This window comes from Paralichthys olivaceus, chromosome 16 (assembly GCF_024713975.1).
Source record: "Paralichthys olivaceus isolate ysfri-2021 chromosome 16, ASM2471397v2, whole genome shotgun sequence".
Taxonomy (NCBI): Eukaryota; Metazoa; Chordata; class Actinopteri; order Pleuronectiformes; family Paralichthyidae; genus Paralichthys; species Paralichthys olivaceus.
The window spans coordinates 15,448,524-15,467,869 of NC_091108.1; the positions used below are offsets into that span (position 1 = coordinate 15,448,524).

The following is a 19,346-nucleotide window of genomic DNA, read 5'->3' on the forward strand; positions in this document are numbered from 1 at the left end:
TTATAAAGGTTTAAAAAAGTATAATCAATCAATAATTCTGTTTCCTGCAGAATCAGAAGTTCACTCTTGCATCACATGAACACACGTGGCTCTGCAGCTATAATAAATCATAATCTTCAGAGGATAGAAAAGTTCACGAAAAACTCTCCTCTGTCTGGATCTAAATCCCATGATCACATAGCTTGAATTCCATTGAAATACAAAATAGTCAAATTGATGAACACACACTGATAGACACACAATGGGGTAATAAGATCTCTGCGTCTGTCAGTTCCACTTCCTCACTCCACTTTTCCTCCGGGAGGATCCACCCGGACACCCTCATGCTGTAGGGAGGACCGCTCCTGGCTCCACATATGGATCAATATCTGCAGAACACACCACCAGCTCAGACACTCCTCTCATGTGCTTTTCACTGGACTTTCTACAGAGGAAGAGCCGCTTGCTGTGAAACCCCAGTTTCACCTCATGACACTGTGTGAGTGTGTGTGTGTTAGTGTGTGTGTGTGAGAGAGAGAGAGAGAGAGTGTGTGTGTGTGTGTGTGGGCGGTGCGTACTGTTGATGAGGGGCCAGCTAGCAATCCTCGAGCTGCTGCTAGCCTTGCTGCGCGGAGCTAGCTCGCTACCAAACTGTTAGTGTGTGTGTTTTCGGGACAGCACGACGGAGAGCATTATGAAGCATTATACATTTATTCCACTGCAGCAGATTGGCAACTCTACCGGGAGCTAGGGGCGTCTTTTTGTTCCACTGAAGCGGGACTGTCCCGGGCCCTCGGTAGCATTGTTTGGATGAAGTACGGCTGGAGAGCTAGCACCGCTGGCTGAGACTTCCATAGCGGGCACGAATGGGACTTCCAGAGCTAGCCGCGGCTAACCGGGCGGTGTTAGCTATCTGACACAGGTAGCATTATATTTGTTTTTTCTCCCCTCATGCTTTGTTGTGTGTTTGCTTTTACTTTCAACTAAACCAGTTTCACAGATTCAAAACAAACTGTGGGGTCGCACCCGTGTTATTGTAGTAACGTCACATTAGCTTGTGTCTGAGCGGATGTTTTTCATATTTTAAAATGACATTGATCTGCTTAGTGGACCTGGCTAGCATGGTGAGCTAGCTAGCAATGAAACAACACACAACAGCAGCAGCATTACAGTGGGACCAGTCGAATCGACTGTCAAGCGTGGGCTGAAAGCTAAACCTTAGCAGTGTTAGCCACACTGAACTAAGTGTGGGTGTTTGCTAGCAAGTTTGTTTACATGGGTTTTTCATGTGCTTTTCATTTGACACCACTGATAGCTTAAATTCACTAAAGCTAAAGTTTGCATTGACAAGCTGTGTTATCTTTGGCCTTGATGCTAACGTCATAATAATTAAATTTACAAAGTGATATCTCTGTGTTGCAAGTTATATAAGTTGTTAGCGTGTTGCTATTATTTGTGTAAATATCTCCACAGCTGTGTGCAGTGTGGTGAGCTCATGAAAAACAAAACCCTGTTACTAGTACTCTGTAATATTGCTGTAGGCTTTCCTATGTCATGTAACTACATTATAGAAAGGTTTTGGCAGCTCATAATAAATTACCCTCAGAAGTGTGCATTTAACTTTAACATGTTTATATTCTTCTCCCATACATATACACCATCTCTGAAGTCAGATCCTAACCACTACCTTCTGTACTAGTACTGTACACAGGTCAATGGTTGTTATATAATTCTGTTTCCTTCTCTCTCACAGTGAGTAGTCGTCACTCATCTGATAATTACCAGCCTCTGAAAAGAGAAGATTTGCTGGCACAACCATGCCTCCCAGGCCCTCCTCAGGAGAACTATGGGGGATGCACTTGATGCCCCCCAGCATCCTAGTGGACTGCCTTCTGCCAAATGGCATGATTCTTACATTGGAGTGCCTTCGGGAGGCCACGCTGATCACAGTCAAGCATGAGCTTTTCAAAGAGGCCAGGAAGTATCCTCTGTACCATCTGCTGCAGGAGGAGAGCTCCTACATCTTTGTCAGTGTCACCCAGGAGGCAGAGCGGGAGGAGTTTTACGATGAGACCAGGAGGTTGTGTGATCTCAGACTCTTCCAGGCCTTCCTCAAAGTTATTGAGCCAGTGGGCAACAGAGAAGAGAAAATTCTAAACCGAGAGATAGGTATGGTTCGTTGACATCTTACGTAGTTACAAAACAATCTGCTACACCATAGAGTAATATACTATAACAGCTGTTGTCCTTGGCAATGTCATTACCCAGAGTGAGGAGGATTAACATAATACCATTGGGTTTAACTGGTCACACCATATATTGTGTTATGAAATGCAACGTATTGTTTTACGTGTCATGAAAAATCATTTTGATGTCGAAGGACTCGCAACTAATTTTTATTATTCACTTGCTCCCTTGTAGGTTTTGCTATTGGAATGCCTATATGTGAGTTTGATTTGGTGAAAGATCCAGAGGTGCAGGACTTCAGAAGAAACATTTTAAATGTTTGCAAAGATGCTGTGGACCTCAGAGACAGTAACGGACCCCACAGTAGAGCTTTATATGTGTACCCTCCCAATGTAGAATCCTCAGTAGAACTTCCCCGGCACATCTATAACAAACTAGATAAAGGTAAGACATCTTACTCCAGGCACTGGGAAGCAAATGTTCACTGCAACGAGAACATCACAATATATTTTATAAACATTCACATTTTTCTGTTTGCACCTTCACTGGGTGTGTTGCTAAAATTATTCTTTAAATTTTCTTTCCCTCAGGTCAAATCATTGTTGTCATTTGGGTTATTGTGTCACCCAGCAATGACAAACAGAAGTATACCCTCAAGATCAACCATGACTATGTGCCGGAACAGGTGATTGCGGAAGCCATCCGTAAGAAGACGCGCAGCATGCTGCTCTCCCAGGAGCAGTTAAAGATGTGTGTGCAGGAGTATCAGGGAAAATACATCCTCAAAGTGTGCGGCTGTGACGAGTACTTACTGGAGAAATACCCTCTGAGTCAGTACAAGGTAATCTAATTTAATCATAGCTTAACTGATGCTATTGCACTTAAAGGGGGAAGAGATCCGCTTCATGTCAAATTAACATCCAGTTCAGAAAATATGCTGCCCGTATAATGTGCTGATTCAAGAATAGACCATACATGTCTTGGTATGTTAAGTACAAAGTGCATTATTGTTATTGTAGAGTTGTAATTGTAAAATTCAGTAATTCAGATGTTAATAAACCTAGGAATATGAATCGCTTCAAAATGTCAAACAGCATGAATTCCTTCAAAATGTCAATTTGACTGTGCTCAACAGTATGTGCGCAGCTGTATCATGCTTGGACGGATGCCCAACCTGATGCTAATGGCAAAAGACAGCCTGTATACCCAGTTGCCCATGGACAACTTCACAATGCCGTCGTATGCAAGGCGAATATCCACAGCAACGCCCTACATGAATGGGGAAACGGCCACCAAGGCTCTGTGGACAATCAGTGGGACACTGAGGATCAGGATACTGTGCGCCACTTACGTCAATGTCAACATCAGAGACATCGACAAGGTACAAATGCAGTACAACAGTGTGGTGCTGGAACTACTTTATGTAGCTTTCTTTAAAGACTCTCTGCTTTGTTCTGCATTGCCTTAAATAAACTCTTAACATTTCCAGTACTTGACCCATTCAGAAATTGAGTGAAAGATACCGTTATCACTCAGGGACTTTTTATATAAATATGTTGTTCTTGCGACTGCTTTAGATCTATGTAAGGACTGGGATCTACCACGGTGGAGAGCAGCTGTGTGACAATGTCAACACACAGCGCGTGCCCTGTTCGAACCCCAGGTAATACACGATGAGGAGTAGTGTTTTATACTCTGGAATTTCTCTCAGCTTTGCATCAGTAACAATATCTATTATGGTAATGGTTGTTTCCTTGTTTATTACAGGTGGAATGAGTGGCTGAACTACGACATGTACATTCCAGACATCCCCCGTGCCGCCCGACTCTGCCTCTCCATCTGCTCTGTGAAAGGGAGGAAGGGAGCCAAAGAGGTCAGCAGTGAAATTCTGCATTGAAGTTGTATATAACTTGAGTGCAGTTCAATTAAAGAAAGGTAGAGAGGAAAGATTTTTGTCAGGACATCTTAGGTATCACAGCATTTACAACACACACCAGAGGTTGTTACATCTTTATAGATAAAAGAAATGTAGGCCTGTGTAAATTCCAAGACAAAATGTTTATTGCATTTTGTTTTATGTTTGTTCAGCAAAGGCATTGCATTTTTGCCGGTTTGTATCGTTACAAAAGCAACTTGTATAAGTGCTGGTAAAAAGCATGAGCCTATATTTGTACATAATTATTCAGACCCCTGAAGGGGAGGAGGGTTAATTTCTGGACCTCTTGCAATTTTAGTTGAAGACTAATTGAATTATAACATCAAATGTCACTTAAAGATTCTTCAGTGTTTGGATGCAGGGAGGTCGTTTGAATTTCTGTTTAGTGAGTCAGAAGAGTCAACGAGGTCAGTGAATGTTGACATGGAATAAAAACAACTTCTCCACGAGCCGTACTACGCCTGCCTGTTTCATAGCCCTGAGATGTTGCCTGTTTAATCATCTTCATATGCATCATCCTGCTGGTATTTTCCTGTAGGAGCACTGTCCTCTTGCCTGGGGCAACATCAACCTGTTTGACTACACCCACACACTAGTAGCAGGGAAGATGGCTCTCAACCTATGGCCTGTCCCACATGGCCTAGAAGACCTGCTCAATCCTATCGGCGTCACAGGCTCTAACCCCAACAAGGTGAATATAATTCTCACACTCAAATACATGGAATGGCATGATGTAAAACATTAACTTTCCCGACTATCATAAGGTACAAACACAAATATATGTTATGCTTGTGTCTGCTTATGACCTCTAAGCTTCATGTCCTAGTTTTAATTGAGCTTATGACAACCTATGGAGTTATATAGCTGGATTTAAGCTGCCTAGATTTAAGCAACCAAGCTTCTTATTCTACTTAATTAATAACTCATTGATCCAGGCACCTGTCTTTGATTAAATGAAACCCTTTGACAACCCTTTCTGAACATGCAGGAAACCCCTTGTCTTGAGCTAGAGTTCGACCACTTCAGTTGCCCTGTCAAGTTCCCTGACATGACCACCATTGAGGACCATGCAAACTGGAATATCTCCAGAGAGCTTGGCTTCAATTACTGCCACACTGGTTTGGTAAGACCACAAGCATTTGTTGTTTATTTCATGTTTTTGCTTCACTTATCTGATTCATCAAGATAAATTATTATTTAAATCATGAGCAGCTGCCACATAAATCAATCACATCACAGAGGTTGACATACAATCACTGTTTTATTCACATGTGAAGTTTTATGTCACACTTGTCAGCATTGACTCCATGTGGTTCTGTGTATATTATTAAAGTCAGTTATGTGGTGTCACAGAGTAACAGACTGGCGCGTGACAACCCCCTGACTGACACTGACAACGAGCAGCTGCGGCAGGTGTGCAACAGAGACCCGCTGTCTGAAATCACAGAGCAGGAGAAAGACTTTCTGTGGAGGCACAGGTAATGTGTATATAGTTATATACCATGGGGAGGGGATTTGAAGGTGTATAAGTGGTTTTTCAGAATTTGGTATAAACAAACTTATCAAAACCATTACATTTTACATATTCCACTGTCATATGCAGGATTTTCCCTACAATTATCAGACTTGGGTGTAGCTCCTAAACTGAATGAAAGAGAAAAACTATTCACTGGAGAAAGATTAAACTGTATCGACCATAATGTAAAACCATATTTCTTTTTGAATGGAGAACATGCAATAGTAACTGCGGTATTTTGCGGGTTATTTTAGCTTTATTATGTTGCTAGGATAATGAGTGTTTTCAAGTCTTTTTATTGTTAATCTTTTAGAGCAAATCAGCCCTTCTAGAATTTAACCTGCAGGAGTTTAGCTAAGAATGAGCTCCAAAAGACTGCAGTGTGAAAAATGTTAACGGTCAGAGAAAATAATTTAGCGAGAGGATTGAGGACTGAGAGGAGTCGTCTCGCTACAGTGACTATTAGCTGACTAGTGGCCTCTGAGACAGTGAGCTGTCTACAGACAGACTAGAGAAATTTTGGTAAGCAGCCAAACACTGTTTCTTTGTCAGAGGGCCATGAAAGGATGATTAAATAGCATTTCAAATCCATTCACTATAGGTCTCTTGTTTTACCAATTTCATTTTCAATGGAGCACAGTGTGATCCTTCACAAAATGCAAAGGTTGCTTCATGACATACTCACTTCCTGTATCCTCAGTGAGCATATTTGTTTTCTTTCCTTCATGCTAATGTCTGATTGTACTGTGAAAACAACAACCTGTGTTTAAACTGGGGTTTTAACAAAAATGCATATTTTCACAAACCAAAACAAACAAAACCTAAGGGAAACCCTGCATATAGGGTTGAAACTAATTCTATCTCCAAACATATTCCAGACAAGACTGTGTCAACATGCCAGAGATCCTTCCCAAGATCCTTTTGGCTGTGAAATGGAACTCCAGAGATGAGGTTGCACAGGTGAGCTCAGGTTTCTACTGCTGACACACCTTTATTTTTAAGGACATCATGTACCGTCTAACTTGGTTGTTGTACAAATGCAACAAATATATATATATATATATATATATATATATATATATACACATATATGCATATTTATAGCTGTCCATGTTTGTGTGTTTGTTTGTTTTTATAGATGTATTGCCTTCTGAAGGACTGGCCTGCTATCAGGCCAGAACAAGCCATGGAGTTGCTAGATTGCAACTTCCCCGATCCTATGATCAGAGATTTTGCCGTGAAGTGCCTTGAAAAATATCTAACAGATGACAAACTTTCTCAGTACCTCATTCAACTAGTTCAGGTGTGTTGCATCTTTATTTGGCTGTACTATAAATGGCTGCAAGTAAGCAGTGTAAATTATTCTAAGAAATATTCTCAATATTTTACTTCATGTTCATTCATGTTCTCCAAGTGGCTTTTATGGTATATGTTTTCTGTGTCTGTTTCCAGGTTCTGAAGTATGAGCAGTACCTTGATAACCCACTTGCACGCTTCTTGCTGAAAAGGGCATTAACAAATCAGAGGATAGGACATTTCTTCTTCTGGCATTTAAAGTGAGAGCTGTTTGTTTGAGACTTAATCGGTTACATTTTCGTTTGAATGGAACTTAACTGTGTGATGCCAAATTTAAACTGCTGTCAATATTTGTGATACTGGAATATCTGTGGATATCTATGTGCATGTTTTCCATCTGGGCACCAACAACATCTCACTGTTTTATTTTTCTTGTATGTTCACAGGTCAGAGATGCACAACAAGACAGTGAGCCAGCGGTTTGGCCTGCTGCTTGAGTCATACTGCCGGGCGTGTGGCATGTATCTAAAGCACCTGAGCAGACAGGTGGAGGCCATGGAGAAACTCATCAATCTCACCGACCTCCTCAAACAGGAGAAAAAAGATGAGGCACAGAAGGTAATCCAACAGCCGCTAGCTGTTTATTGTGATCCACTGAATCGTTGAGTTAATCCTAACAACATCTGGTCTAAGTTTGGACAGTTGCCCTCAGTCTTCTTACAGCAAAATATATTTCAAACAAACCAGGATGACACTAAAAAGAAAACTGGAGTCATCCCTACTGTAATAAAAAAAAAAATCATACAGAAAAAAAATAAATAAATATTAGGAGTTACTTAAAAGAGCAAATAAATGCAGAGGACACATCTAAAGGGACTATATTTTATTCATAAATAAAGGAAGATCATAAATAAAGAAAAATGACAAAATAAATGTACGGGACACTATTGAAGTTTTTATCTGAATCCAAAACCAGATAATTTGAGATATAATGAGAAAACACAGCTAACAAACAAAAACACTGAAGGTAATTTTAAATTTAATACCTAACTGCAGGCTACAAGAATGTTCTAGCCACTTGCTAATTTGCTAATTGTCTCTGCTGAGGTCTTGGTTAGCTCGCAAACTAGCTATACTCAACCTTATCTGATTAGTATATGGCTTTCATCATGAATCCTCTGAGCAAAAAATTGCTTCACTCATAGGTTAAAGGCTCAGTGAGTAAGACTTAGGTGAAATTGATCTATTAGTAGAACTTGAATATGAAATAATCTAATAATATATTACCCCAGAGTTGACGATGGTTATTAGGTATAATCTTCTTAGCCAAGGTGTAGTCAGAACAGATGTCTTTATCCTGCGGCGGAAGATGTGTAGACTTTCTGCTGTCCTGATGTCAATGGGGATCGTGTTTCACCTAGTAGCCAGGACTGCAAACAGTTGTGATTTCGTTGAGTAGCTAGGTGTCCCTCTCAGGGAGCAGCAAGCCGATTGGCTGATGCAGAGCGTTATGTACAGGCTGGGGTGTAAGGTTTAACCATGTCCTGGATGTAGACTAGGCCCGATCCGTTCGCAGCACAGTACACAAGTACTAGTGTCTCAAAGCAGATTCAGTCAGCCACTGGTAACCAGTAAAGGGAGTGGAGAAGTGGTGTAGTGGGAGAGAACTTAGGTAGATTGGAGACCAGTCGAGCTGCTGCATTCTTGATGAGCTGCAGAGATCGGATAGCACTAGCAGGTAAACCGGCCTGAAGGATTTGCAGTAGTCTAGGCGTGAGATGACAAAAGCCTTGACCAGAAACTTTACCGGGCTGGCTCACTCATCCAGCTGCTCGGCAGCAGCAGCATTAATAACTGCTGCAGTCTTTCTTACAGAATTACATTCTGTCTGAAGGGGAGAGGCCGAGCAAATTGATGCATAAAGAATGGAACACTAGAGGTGTTTTATGTTATTGTGAGAGATGACAATTTATGAAACTGATCTGAAAAATGAGACTGTGGAAAAACCTATTGATACAGTTTTTCCATCTCTTCAAAGGTTCAAATGAAGTTTCTGGTGGAGCAGATGAGAAGGCCGGACTACATGGATGCACTGCAAAGCTTCACCTCCCCACTGAATCCAGCACATCAGCTGGGAAACCTCCGGTACAGCAGCACTCTCTTATCTAACTCTAATGGTTGGCATTTAATGCTTATTTCCTTTTAGGGTGTTACTTTTACCTTTCTGTCCTTCAGGAATAAAATACAATTAGGTGTAATTTAAATGGCCTTTTGTGTAAGATTACATTTAGGAACATAATGAACTCATCGCTCTTCAAACAGAACCTTGTTTTTGTGGACCCAGTCCACATCTCTCAGTTGGGAAGAGCTAATTTACAGTTTATTAAGTTGAGTCTGGACTCGAGAGCACAGGAACAACTGCTTAGGACTTAGTGTTTCTCTTCTGTCTTTTCTGTTCCTCTTTGAACATCCTTGTGTGTGTTTCAGCCTCGAGGAATGCAGGATGATGTCATCAGCCAAGCGACCGCTGTGGCTCAACTGGGAAAACCCAGATATGATGTCAGAGCTGCTTTTCCAGAACAACGAAATCATCTTCAAAAATGGAGATGGTGAGTTTTGTCCCTGTGTTTTTCTCTTACTCTCTGCTTCTCTGCCTCTCTTTGTCCACCCTTTGTCTCTGTCTCTCTCTCTCTCTCTCACACACACTCATGAACAAACAACTTGTCTTGAATATCTGTTTGCTTAGCATGCAGCAAATTTCAGTTGAAGCCTGTAGGGCATATCATGTTACACAAACACGAGCTCATCTATGCTCTTTACACGGAATCCAGAAAAAATACATGTCATGTTATCTGAATCACCCATTTCTCAGCTGCTTGTGCATTTTGCAGCACCGTGTATGACAAAACAGACTTTGACAGCTCTGCTCTATAATGCATCTTTGGGGTTGATCAAAGACGAGCTAGTGTTCACTTCCTTGTCTCTCTGTACCGCCGCAGATCTGAGGCAGGACATGCTGACGCTGCAGATCATTAGGATAATGGAGAACATCTGGCAGAACCAAGGCCTTGATCTCAGGTAGGCTCCTCACTTCACTGTAACATCAACGATGCAGGTACACTTCAACAGCACCGGACCTTTCATGTTCTGCACTCAGCGCTTGAATGCAGATTAGTGTCAAATCCCGCCAGCCACTTCAGGTCATTTCATATAAAGCCCATCATTTTTTTTTATCTGCCTCTCTGGATGTTTTCTATGCTTGTGTTCACAGAATGCTGCCGTACGGCTGCCTGTCAATCGGCGACTGTGTGGGGTTGATCGAGGTGGTGAGGAGCTCGCACACCATCATGCAGATCCAGTGTAAAGGAGGCCTAAAGGGGGCGCTGCAGTTCAACAGCCACACACTGCACCAGTGGCTCAAGGACAAGAACAAGGGAGAGATGTGAGTGGCAACAACAGTGATTTATACAGCTGTAGGATGAAGAGGTGACCACACAGTTACTGGATCCTCTCTGAGACACAAGTATTCTCTGTTTTCTTGATCTCTCAGGTACGACCAGGCCATAGATCTGTTCACACGATCATGTGCAGGCTACTGTGTAGCCACATTTATCCTGGGCATAGGAGACAGACACAATAGCAACATCATGGTCAAAGATGATGGACAGGTAAAGATAACATTTAACATTTCTATGTTATATATACACGTACGTACTTTCTGTTTTTACATACTTTTCCTTAAGTGTTTAATTGAATTTTGTGTTTTTTCTTCTATTTTCACAGCTGTTTCACATAGACTTTGGCCATTTCCTCGACCACAAAAAGAAGAAGTTTGGGTACAAGAGGGAGCGTGTGCCTTTTGTGCTTACACAGGACTTCTTAATCGTTATTAGCAAAGGAACTCAAGAGTGTACCAAAACAAGGGAGTTCGAAAGGTAACGGCAGCAGAGTACATGAGTTTGTTATCTTTGGATGAAAGAAAAAGGTTGCAGTATATTTACAGCATGAGATTGAGCTTCCATCTCCTCTTTGTGGCTGAATTTCACACTTGACCCCACTGGTCTGTGTTGTTTTGTCTGTCCCCACATTTATTTCTTCCACTACATAGGTAACATTTTCCTTCTACCCCTCAGGTTCCAGGAAATGTGTTACAAAGCGTACCTGGCGATCCGACAACACGCCAACCTCTTCATCAACCTCTTCTCTATGATGCTGGGCTCTGGGATGCCTGAGCTGCAGTCATTCGATGACATCGCCTACATCAGGAAGACCCTGGCCCTGGACAAGTCGGAGCAGGAAGCCCTGGACTACTTCATGAAGCAGATGAACGACGCTCACCATGGCGGCTGGACTACCAAGATGGACTGGATCTTTCACACGATCCGCCAGCATGCCATGAACTAAAATGGCAAGTACGCAAAGCGAGGAGTAAAGGACTGTGGCAACAACAGCACACTAAAAACCAAAAGAGAAGGGAGAAGCAAAAATAAGTATTTGCCCAACTCCACGAAGGCCTGGTTAATATTACCGCCAGCATTTGACTCTGAAACATCATGTGCCCATGCACCACAAACTAAGGGTGCTCAGAAGGGCCACTTTCAGGGACATGATGCCTAATTGCTCTTATTTCTTTAGGTGTCTGAATGTCTTGCCCTGCACTATGAACTCAACAAGGCAGGGTGGAGTTATATTCATCTGTCTTTTCCATAGAAACTCAAAGTGTGATGGACCTGGACTACATTGACCTTCTTCACCCAAACAGAACTTGGGACAAATTTTTATTTTTCATATTTTTAAAAACTTCTTTCAATACGACAACCATCAGCATTAAGAAAGGAACATTTTGAAGTGGTACACTATGAGCACAGCAGGCTTTTTCTATGGATAAACTTACTGTTGATTTCCACTATCTATTCCGACAATGAAGATGGGCGAGATGTTGGCGGACACAAGCCAGGACAGCTGAGATGCTGTGAACGCAGCCTCACAGGTGCCCAAACAAAGTCCCTACAATAATAAAAACAAACACTATAATTACAAGACTGACAAAGGACGTGTTGAAAACACTTAGCTAGCATTTAACACTTTCACAGCAACTGAAACCATGATTTATTTCATGCCCCCAGACGACGTGTCCACTGTGTAGAAATCCCACCACCACAAAATACCTGACCTTTGTACAGAGAAATATTCATAGACTTGTCTGCATTCAGTGCACATATTCCTTTTTGAGTCTATTTTCTACTGAGCCAAAGTACTACGTAACCCCACTACTCCGCAGTCTTATTGTAAAAGAAAATAGTCAGTACTATTCCAAGTCTCGTGTACTCATCGCACTGATCTCTGCAGTATTTGTTTTGTTTTGTCTATCAGTATTATTCTGTGTCAGGTGACGTTGAGGCACAAATGTTGGTCATCGATCTTCTTTACAGAACATCGAGGGACTGCAGAACTGCTTCCTGATGGCCAGCTGTATCACGCGTTATGAATTGGTCTTTTGTTGTTCAGCTGATGAAGGCGAGAAACGCAAGAGAGAAGGATGCATAACATTCATTTTGTGTGCTGTGCTGTTACACTATGCAAGTTGTGATCTTTATATGTACTGTATGGTGAGGAAAAAAAGAACTTGATGTCAGAGTCAGGCAGAGAGGGGAACGCGAGACACACTCACACAAACGAGTGTGTCCGAACTATGTACAGACTGTGCATGGAAGAAAAACAATATTGTTTACTTCTTCCCAACAGTAAGAACAATGAGATACGCCTTCGGACCCTGCCTTTCCCCCTCCTCCTGCGTGGAGCTCCATCTAAGCCATCTGTAAAATATTTAGGATGTTGAGTTTTGCTCCCGTCTCCTCAACCCTCTTACGGAAGATAATTTAAGACAGACTCTCTGCTCACATTTGCCATAAAGACCCAGGTCATGACGTCCAGGTTAAAAAAAGTAACTTAAGTGAATTATTTTAATTGAAACCTTCCAAGTGTCTTCTTCCCTACTCTCTCCAATGATTGTCGCCCTCATGTGCGGAAGAAAAGTCTTTGCAGTTTTGTTCGCCGCACAGACACATACGTAAGAGGTCAGTAAATGTTCTAGCTTTACCAAAAGATACCCAACAGGGCGGTTTCCTGGAAAGGAGTCTGTCTGAAAGTCAATTTTTGTTTAGATTCTGTTCTTGGTTTAAAAAAAAAAAAAATGCCCAGGAAACCGATCCTGACGAGATGCATGTGGTTCTGTACGGGATACAGAGCAGTGGGCCGGACCCAAACTGAGAAAGCTAGTCCACATGTTCTTCATGGAAGAACTAACTAAATTATGCTATTTCCCTTTATACATCCACATGATATGGTTGTTTTTCTGTTTCTCACACTTCATGCATGAGGTCCTTGAATATCTACTTTTCCTTTTGTTTGACCTGATGTTGTTTACTTGAATTTCATGTATAGAAATGACCTTGTTACTTGTGTGGGGGTACAACAAAGTCACAATGAAGGTAACAGATACTGATACTGCTACTACATGTGCAAATGCTTTCCTTGAATAATTACAGAGGTAATATATTTTTGTATTTTTAACTGTAAAGCAAACTCATATATGTAACTGCTAACCAAAAAAAGCAATCATGCATAACATGCACCATCCTCATACGAAACCCAGTAGACGGCCTCGAGTTGTTGAAACCATATGAATGAAAAAGCAGAGTTGAATTCTTGAATGAAGGACGAGGACTTGATGCAGTTGTCAGAGTGATATCATAATGTCCCGTGGAGATCTCTTGCCCTGTGAGTACTATACGGTTGAAGACGCTGCCCTGCATGTTTTTTAAAAAAGAACCAGATTCAGTTATCTGTCCATCTGTATATATCATTAAAAAACCTTCAAATATTTGTTTTAGTCATCATATGACCATGTCTGATAATGAACTGTATGCATTCATTTATTGTGTTGTTGAATAAATACATTTCTCCCTATCGTAATAGGTTATTTTATTACAATGTCTGACACATATCAAATGATGTTATTTACAAGGATATTCACTTCGTTTCTGCTTCATAATAAAAATGAAAAACAATATGGGACAGGGCTTGAATCAGTACATGAACAATCTTTGTATTTTTGTGTTTAAAATACATTTTTCTCTCAATCTTCCTCGAGAAACGACACGACTCTGCATGTGTGGGAGATGCTCTTTACAGTTCAGCCACAGGTTCAGGTGTGTTGCAGCTACTGTGGCCTGGCGACTACAGGTCACGAGGAGGCGACAGTGGTCTGGCAAGAAGGAGTGTCCCCCCCCCCCAGGCAAAAGGTATACCTCCCCCACCCTCTCAGCCACATCATACAAACGTGTAGACGTTCTAGTCGTCAACCACACCTCTAAAATAAATAAACTTGTGGCAGAATGGGAGTCCTCAAACCATGGTGTCATTACAGTCTCCTTAAGCCAAATCAGAGAATTGATTGAATTGCTGTGGACTAATGTAATCTGTTCATCCCGTGTAGTTTCTTGATGGAAAGTAACACAAGGTGTGTTTGTGTTAATTAAAGTCCTGCGAGGGCCACTGACACCGACTTTGTTCATGTTCTTTTCTGACAACTTTATTTATTAATGGCTATTGGAACATGAAAAAGATTTCAACACATGAGATCAAAAGTGTTTCAGAAACAACTTGGTAAACCTGACTTTAATGTTTTTTATTCATTCCACTTATTTGTAACTAAAAGAGCTAAATTGAATCTACTCTGGGCATGTTTCTATACCAGCCCTGCTTCTCTCTGTACCAGTTACCTGACAACAAACTGTGTTTTTGGCTTGTGGTTACAGTTATCGGAAGCGTAAACACAGACTGTTTCAAAATGGCACGCTGGACCTCCGTAGGAGTCTGTACAGTTTGCCCTGGCTGTATCTTGACGTCAGGCTGCCCCCTGCAGCACCACTGCACACCTCAGCGGCCAGATGAGCCAGGTACTGTGTCAGCTTCACCAGGCCCACCAGCAGAGCTCCACCGCCCAGCATCAGACAGGGCCACAGCAGAGCAAACAGGGCCTTCTCCAGCGTGTACTTCTTGCTCAAGATCACTTCCCTGGGGTGTCTCGTGCGGTCGATGAAGCATGACGACGTGCTCCCCTGCTGAGCGTCCAACATCCGTTTCACTCTCTGGACTTCAGCTTCAAGATCTGTTCTGTCCATCTGACATTTGGGTATGTAGAAACACTGTGAAAGAAAAGATATGATTCAAGAAGTGTCATTTCTATCATCGAGCTGCTTGTCGCTGTTGGCAGTGCTGATTGCAATCAGTGAGACGAGCTACAAGGTCAAAAAAGGGAAAGCCCTTTTTGGCCTCCATTTGCAGCACAGATATGTCAGATTGTTTCATGCAGTCTCAGTGAGTGGGACTGAAGAGGGGCATCACTTATTCAGACGAACACAGGAATCAGGGTGATAGTTTTCTGTCCTGTCTGTTAGTTTAGCTTTTTTCTTTGCTGCTTTCTTATGTGTATTTTAGTCCCTGCTTGAATGGCTAACATGAACACTACTCTGAATCCTGACAAGCAAAATTACTGTCCACAAAACAGAATGGTCTGATATGGCAGTTGCAGTGCATACATGAAAAACACAAACTTAGACACATTTTGCTCATATTCAGATTTTAATTTTAATTGGGGTTTTTACTTAACTCACACTGTCCATTTCTGCTGCTTCTCTTTTCAGCCTCTGTCTGAAACGCTTATTTTGGCTCCTGTCTCATTTGCCTGTGTTTCTTCTATTTGCATGTGTTTTCTTAATTTTTAGTGCATTGAGCGCTCAGCCTCGGTCCTTTTGGCTTTTTAACTCTGAAGAACTTATGAATACTCCACAAAGAGGAAAGGGAGAAACAGAAAAAGCCCTATATCTCCCCCTGCTTAGATCCACCTCCAGGCAAATTTGCAGGTGTTCTTTCCTGCAGTTGACAAGCCTGACCTGGTGAGACGCACATCCAAACAAGAGGCTCATGAAACTAGAGGTGAGACCTACGAGCCGGACTTTACCATAGTACCTCAGGAGCGAGGAGGACCGATTCTTCGTCTAAGTGTAGAAAAGCACTTTGATTGGAGCCCGTGAGGTTAACCATCACCCTGAGGCATGGCACGGTGCTCACACCTCTGCAGTCCACCCACTCTGTTAGGATGTCGGCCTGCATCAGCGCACAGCTGGCCTCCCCCCAGTCACTGGAAAACAAGAGCCAGGAAATGTTTAGGATGCACATCCACAAAACATGCACACTTAAATGAGGAAGCCACTGTTTCTTTCTCTGCTGTGTGCTGTGGATTTATTTTATGCTTTAACTATGCTCTAGGCTGGAAGAATGGCAATGTCAGTCTGTCCGTCAGTCAAGTCATCGCTGTGGTCACGACTGAAATACTTCAACAGCTTTGGATGAATCGTTGTGACATTGAGTGCTGACACTCATTGTGCCCAGAGGATGACACCTAGCTTTGGCAATCCACTGACTTTACATCTAGCGCCACCATTAGGTCAAAGTTGTCCCATACCTTGTGAAATATCTCAACATCGATAAACTGACACAAACACTGACTTGCACAAGCAACGACCATCATTATATCAACATTTAAATATGTTCGGTATTTTAGTCAATGATGAAATACCTGTAACACAAAGGAATTTCCCATCAGCCTCATCTTAATTTGTGCTGAACAAAATGTTAGCATTAGCCCTCAACACTCATGGTGAACATGGCAAATATTTTCATGTTACCTTTGACATTGAGAGCTTGTCAGCATGTAATCTAATTACATTTTACTATATTATCCATTTACTTTTTCCTTTCCATCACCTTGAGGGAGAATCACGTACATCAATAATCAAATCATTTCCGAGTGTAGGTGTCACCTTTCTAGTGTGAACACAAAAAATACAACTTACCTACATGGTATCATGGAAGCATGGATTTGGGACATGGTCTGACAATCTTCGTAATAATTGATGTTGCACGTTTTATGGAAGATGTGCGTATGTATGATAAAAAATATATAATTTTTATTTCCATAGCATAATAGCAGAATTAATATGTTCTGTCTTTTCTTTATGGCATTCGGCTTCCATAACCTAGTTTGCACTTTCTCTGTTGATGTTCCTTGATGATTGTTGATGTACAGTAGATGTTTTTTTTCTAAATACCTACAATTTGACTTATAAAGTATAAATTTGACTTAGTGCAGTACTTTTTCAGAAGACAATCATCATAAAAAAGCTGTTTTACAATCTAATCAATAGCTAAATATGAAATAATCTATTCATTTCCATAATGTATTTGTTTTGTAATTTAGAACAAAATATAGTCTTACATTTCTAATACTGTTCAAAATCAAATAAAACTCATTGTGCTGTCTACCATATGACTTTCTTTCTAACACAGATGACAGACTGCAGTGTACCTGTTGACAAAGGGTTTGACCATGGTGATGCCGACCACAAAGAACATGAGCACGGAGAAGGCCATCATCGCGAAGCCCAGCAGGATGGCTCTGTCCTCCCCAACACTCGACACCGACATCTGGGACCGAACTCTCTGCTCTCCGTGTCCATCCACTCCTCGACTCCACTCCTGCTCCTCCACTGCAGAGGTGTGTGGGACCTCCCTGTGTCTCTCATACACAAAGACACACACACACACATACATGCAAATACATGCATCAAGTTTAAGTTGAAGTTGACTTTATTTAATCCAGATAGGCCAGACACATGGGTTGATTACAATTTCATTCGATGCATTTACAACTCTCATGTTCGCCTCGTGAATTGATCATTTTCTCTGAAACTGTATAAAGAAGAAAATACAAAAGAAAATACAAAAAGTATACTGAGAGATTTAGTAAATTTTTTTTAATAAATGTGTAAGCTCTAGTTAAAAGACTAACATTAATTTTCAAGTTTAAACTGAAAGCAGCTTGTGTTGCAGCTTGGAAGAGGTGGTCTTATTTATAAAGATATCAATGGTTACACCAATCACCCCAAGGATGTAGCTCACATAGCTGTCAGTCACTCCTAATCAGACAAGGGGAGTTGAATATATTCTTTAAACTTTATTCTCCAACTGCAAAATGGAAAAAATAGTCCTCTCAGTTTTTTCTTTCTGGTCATAACCCTCGTCTGTAGAATACTCCTAAGGCCAGGCATAAGACAAAAAAGGTCAAATACTCTCAAGTCTGCTGGTCCATCAGATCCAGTTTGAAGAGTGACTGACAGAGTGTCACATCCGTACAGAGCATGGAAGTTTGAAGCTTCCCTGTTTGGGGCAACCTGCTGCTGTGTGAGGTTTTTTCCAAAACTTAGTCTTGTGAAAGCTGAGTCCTGCTCAAGACCAATACTTTATATAAAGATGGACAACGCCTCTTCACTTCCTCCCACGGTCCAGAAATGAAGCTAAAATGTCCAGGATATGAAAGAGTCGCAGTACTGCCCTATAGAGGAGGCCCAGTTGATATATGCGCTCATCCAATCACCCGTCCAAAACTCGTTTTTACAGCATGAAATAAAGAACTAAAACCGTACTTGAGCATTAATCATATTCTATTCACAAACATTGAGGAGGCAGGATTTATGACTAGTCAGTGTGATAGTGTGATTTATGTGTTCAGTAATTTAGTATGACCCTTGAAGGATGTTTTAAAACTTGTTAAAATGGCCCTTGATGATAAATTGTTCCCCTACCCTACTTTAAGTGATAAACCTGATGACATCATTTAGGATATTTTTCCGTGAAATGTTTCTCGAGGGCCACAGAGGATGCACAACACCTAATGTTCTCCATGACAAGTAAATGCGTAGAATCAGTGGAATCCAATATTAATATTAACAATCAAATTCAGTGTGTGTATTCATACATGCTCATATTTGCCCAAGAGTCAGAAGCCTGAATGTGTAACTCTGTTACACTTCACCGGTGTTTTTTCCTCATAATAAAGTCCTGGCAGTGTTTTGAAAGTCTTGCTCACCGGCCCAGTCGATTGTCCTTTCTTACCGTGTCTGCCGCCTTCGAGCACCCTGCAGGTTGATGTTAATGGGGATGTTGAACGATCTCCGGGGAGAAGCTGTGTTCAAGAACATGCTCACTCCTATAACTCAGCCACCTCCCAGCCCCAAGTACGTACAGGCAACCGAACGAGCTCCTGTCTATCTGAAAGTCAAATGTCGTTCTCCTCACTCATCATCTTCAACAAGCTCCAGTGCAGCGCAGCGAATGACTGGGTGGACTAGATTTCAATTTATACACTGGGGAACTCCCTGTTGTTTACCAAGGCTCAAAGGTGAGCGCAACAGCACCTTCCACCCTCATGTGTGTTTCCATAGAAACCACCACAGGTAAGGCAGGTAGGATTCTAATGGCCTCTCAGTGGGCCCGTAAGGCTCAGCTGCATGAGGCAGTTTGTCATGG

General features: G+C 41.7%; 2 protein-coding genes across 3 annotated transcripts; one reads left to right on the forward strand and one right to left on the reverse strand.

Annotated features, from left to right (window-relative positions):
* The first annotated feature begins 347 nt into the window (after positions 1-347).
* On the forward strand, positions 348-13,889 carry LOC109639237 (phosphatidylinositol 4,5-bisphosphate 3-kinase catalytic subunit alpha isoform). Its single transcript, XM_020102607.2, has 21 exons — positions 348-901; positions 1,733-2,148; positions 2,401-2,610; positions 2,757-3,007; positions 3,302-3,547; positions 3,744-3,829; positions 3,934-4,039; positions 4,641-4,793; positions 5,091-5,225; positions 5,456-5,580; positions 6,497-6,578; positions 6,757-6,921; positions 7,071-7,174; positions 7,361-7,532; positions 8,953-9,059; positions 9,402-9,523; positions 9,914-9,992; positions 10,186-10,356; positions 10,465-10,582; positions 10,698-10,849; positions 11,048-13,889. The coding sequence occupies exons 2-21, from the start codon at positions 1,797-1,799 to the stop codon at positions 11,316-11,318; spliced, it is 3,207 nt and encodes a 1,068-aa protein (XP_019958166.1). The 5' UTR covers positions 348-901; positions 1,733-1,796; the 3' UTR covers positions 11,319-13,889.
* Positions 13,085-19,247, reverse strand: kcnmb3 (potassium calcium-activated channel subfamily M regulatory beta subunit 3). 2 transcript variants are annotated; one of them, XM_069511118.1, is made up of 4 exons: positions 18,933-19,247; positions 17,347-17,556; positions 15,948-16,119; positions 13,085-15,124 (listed from the first exon to the last, which is right to left on the reverse strand). In XM_069511118.1, the coding sequence occupies exons 1-4, from the start codon at positions 19,016-19,018 to the stop codon at positions 14,762-14,764; spliced, it is 831 nt and encodes a 276-aa protein (XP_069367219.1). In that variant the 5' UTR covers positions 19,019-19,247; the 3' UTR covers positions 13,085-14,761. The 2 variants fall into 2 exon arrangements, with proteins under 2 accessions (XP_069367219.1, XP_069367220.1); XM_069511119.1 differs by having other exon boundaries at positions 17,347-17,550; positions 18,933-19,245.
* Positions 19,248-19,346: the final 99 nt, after the last annotated feature.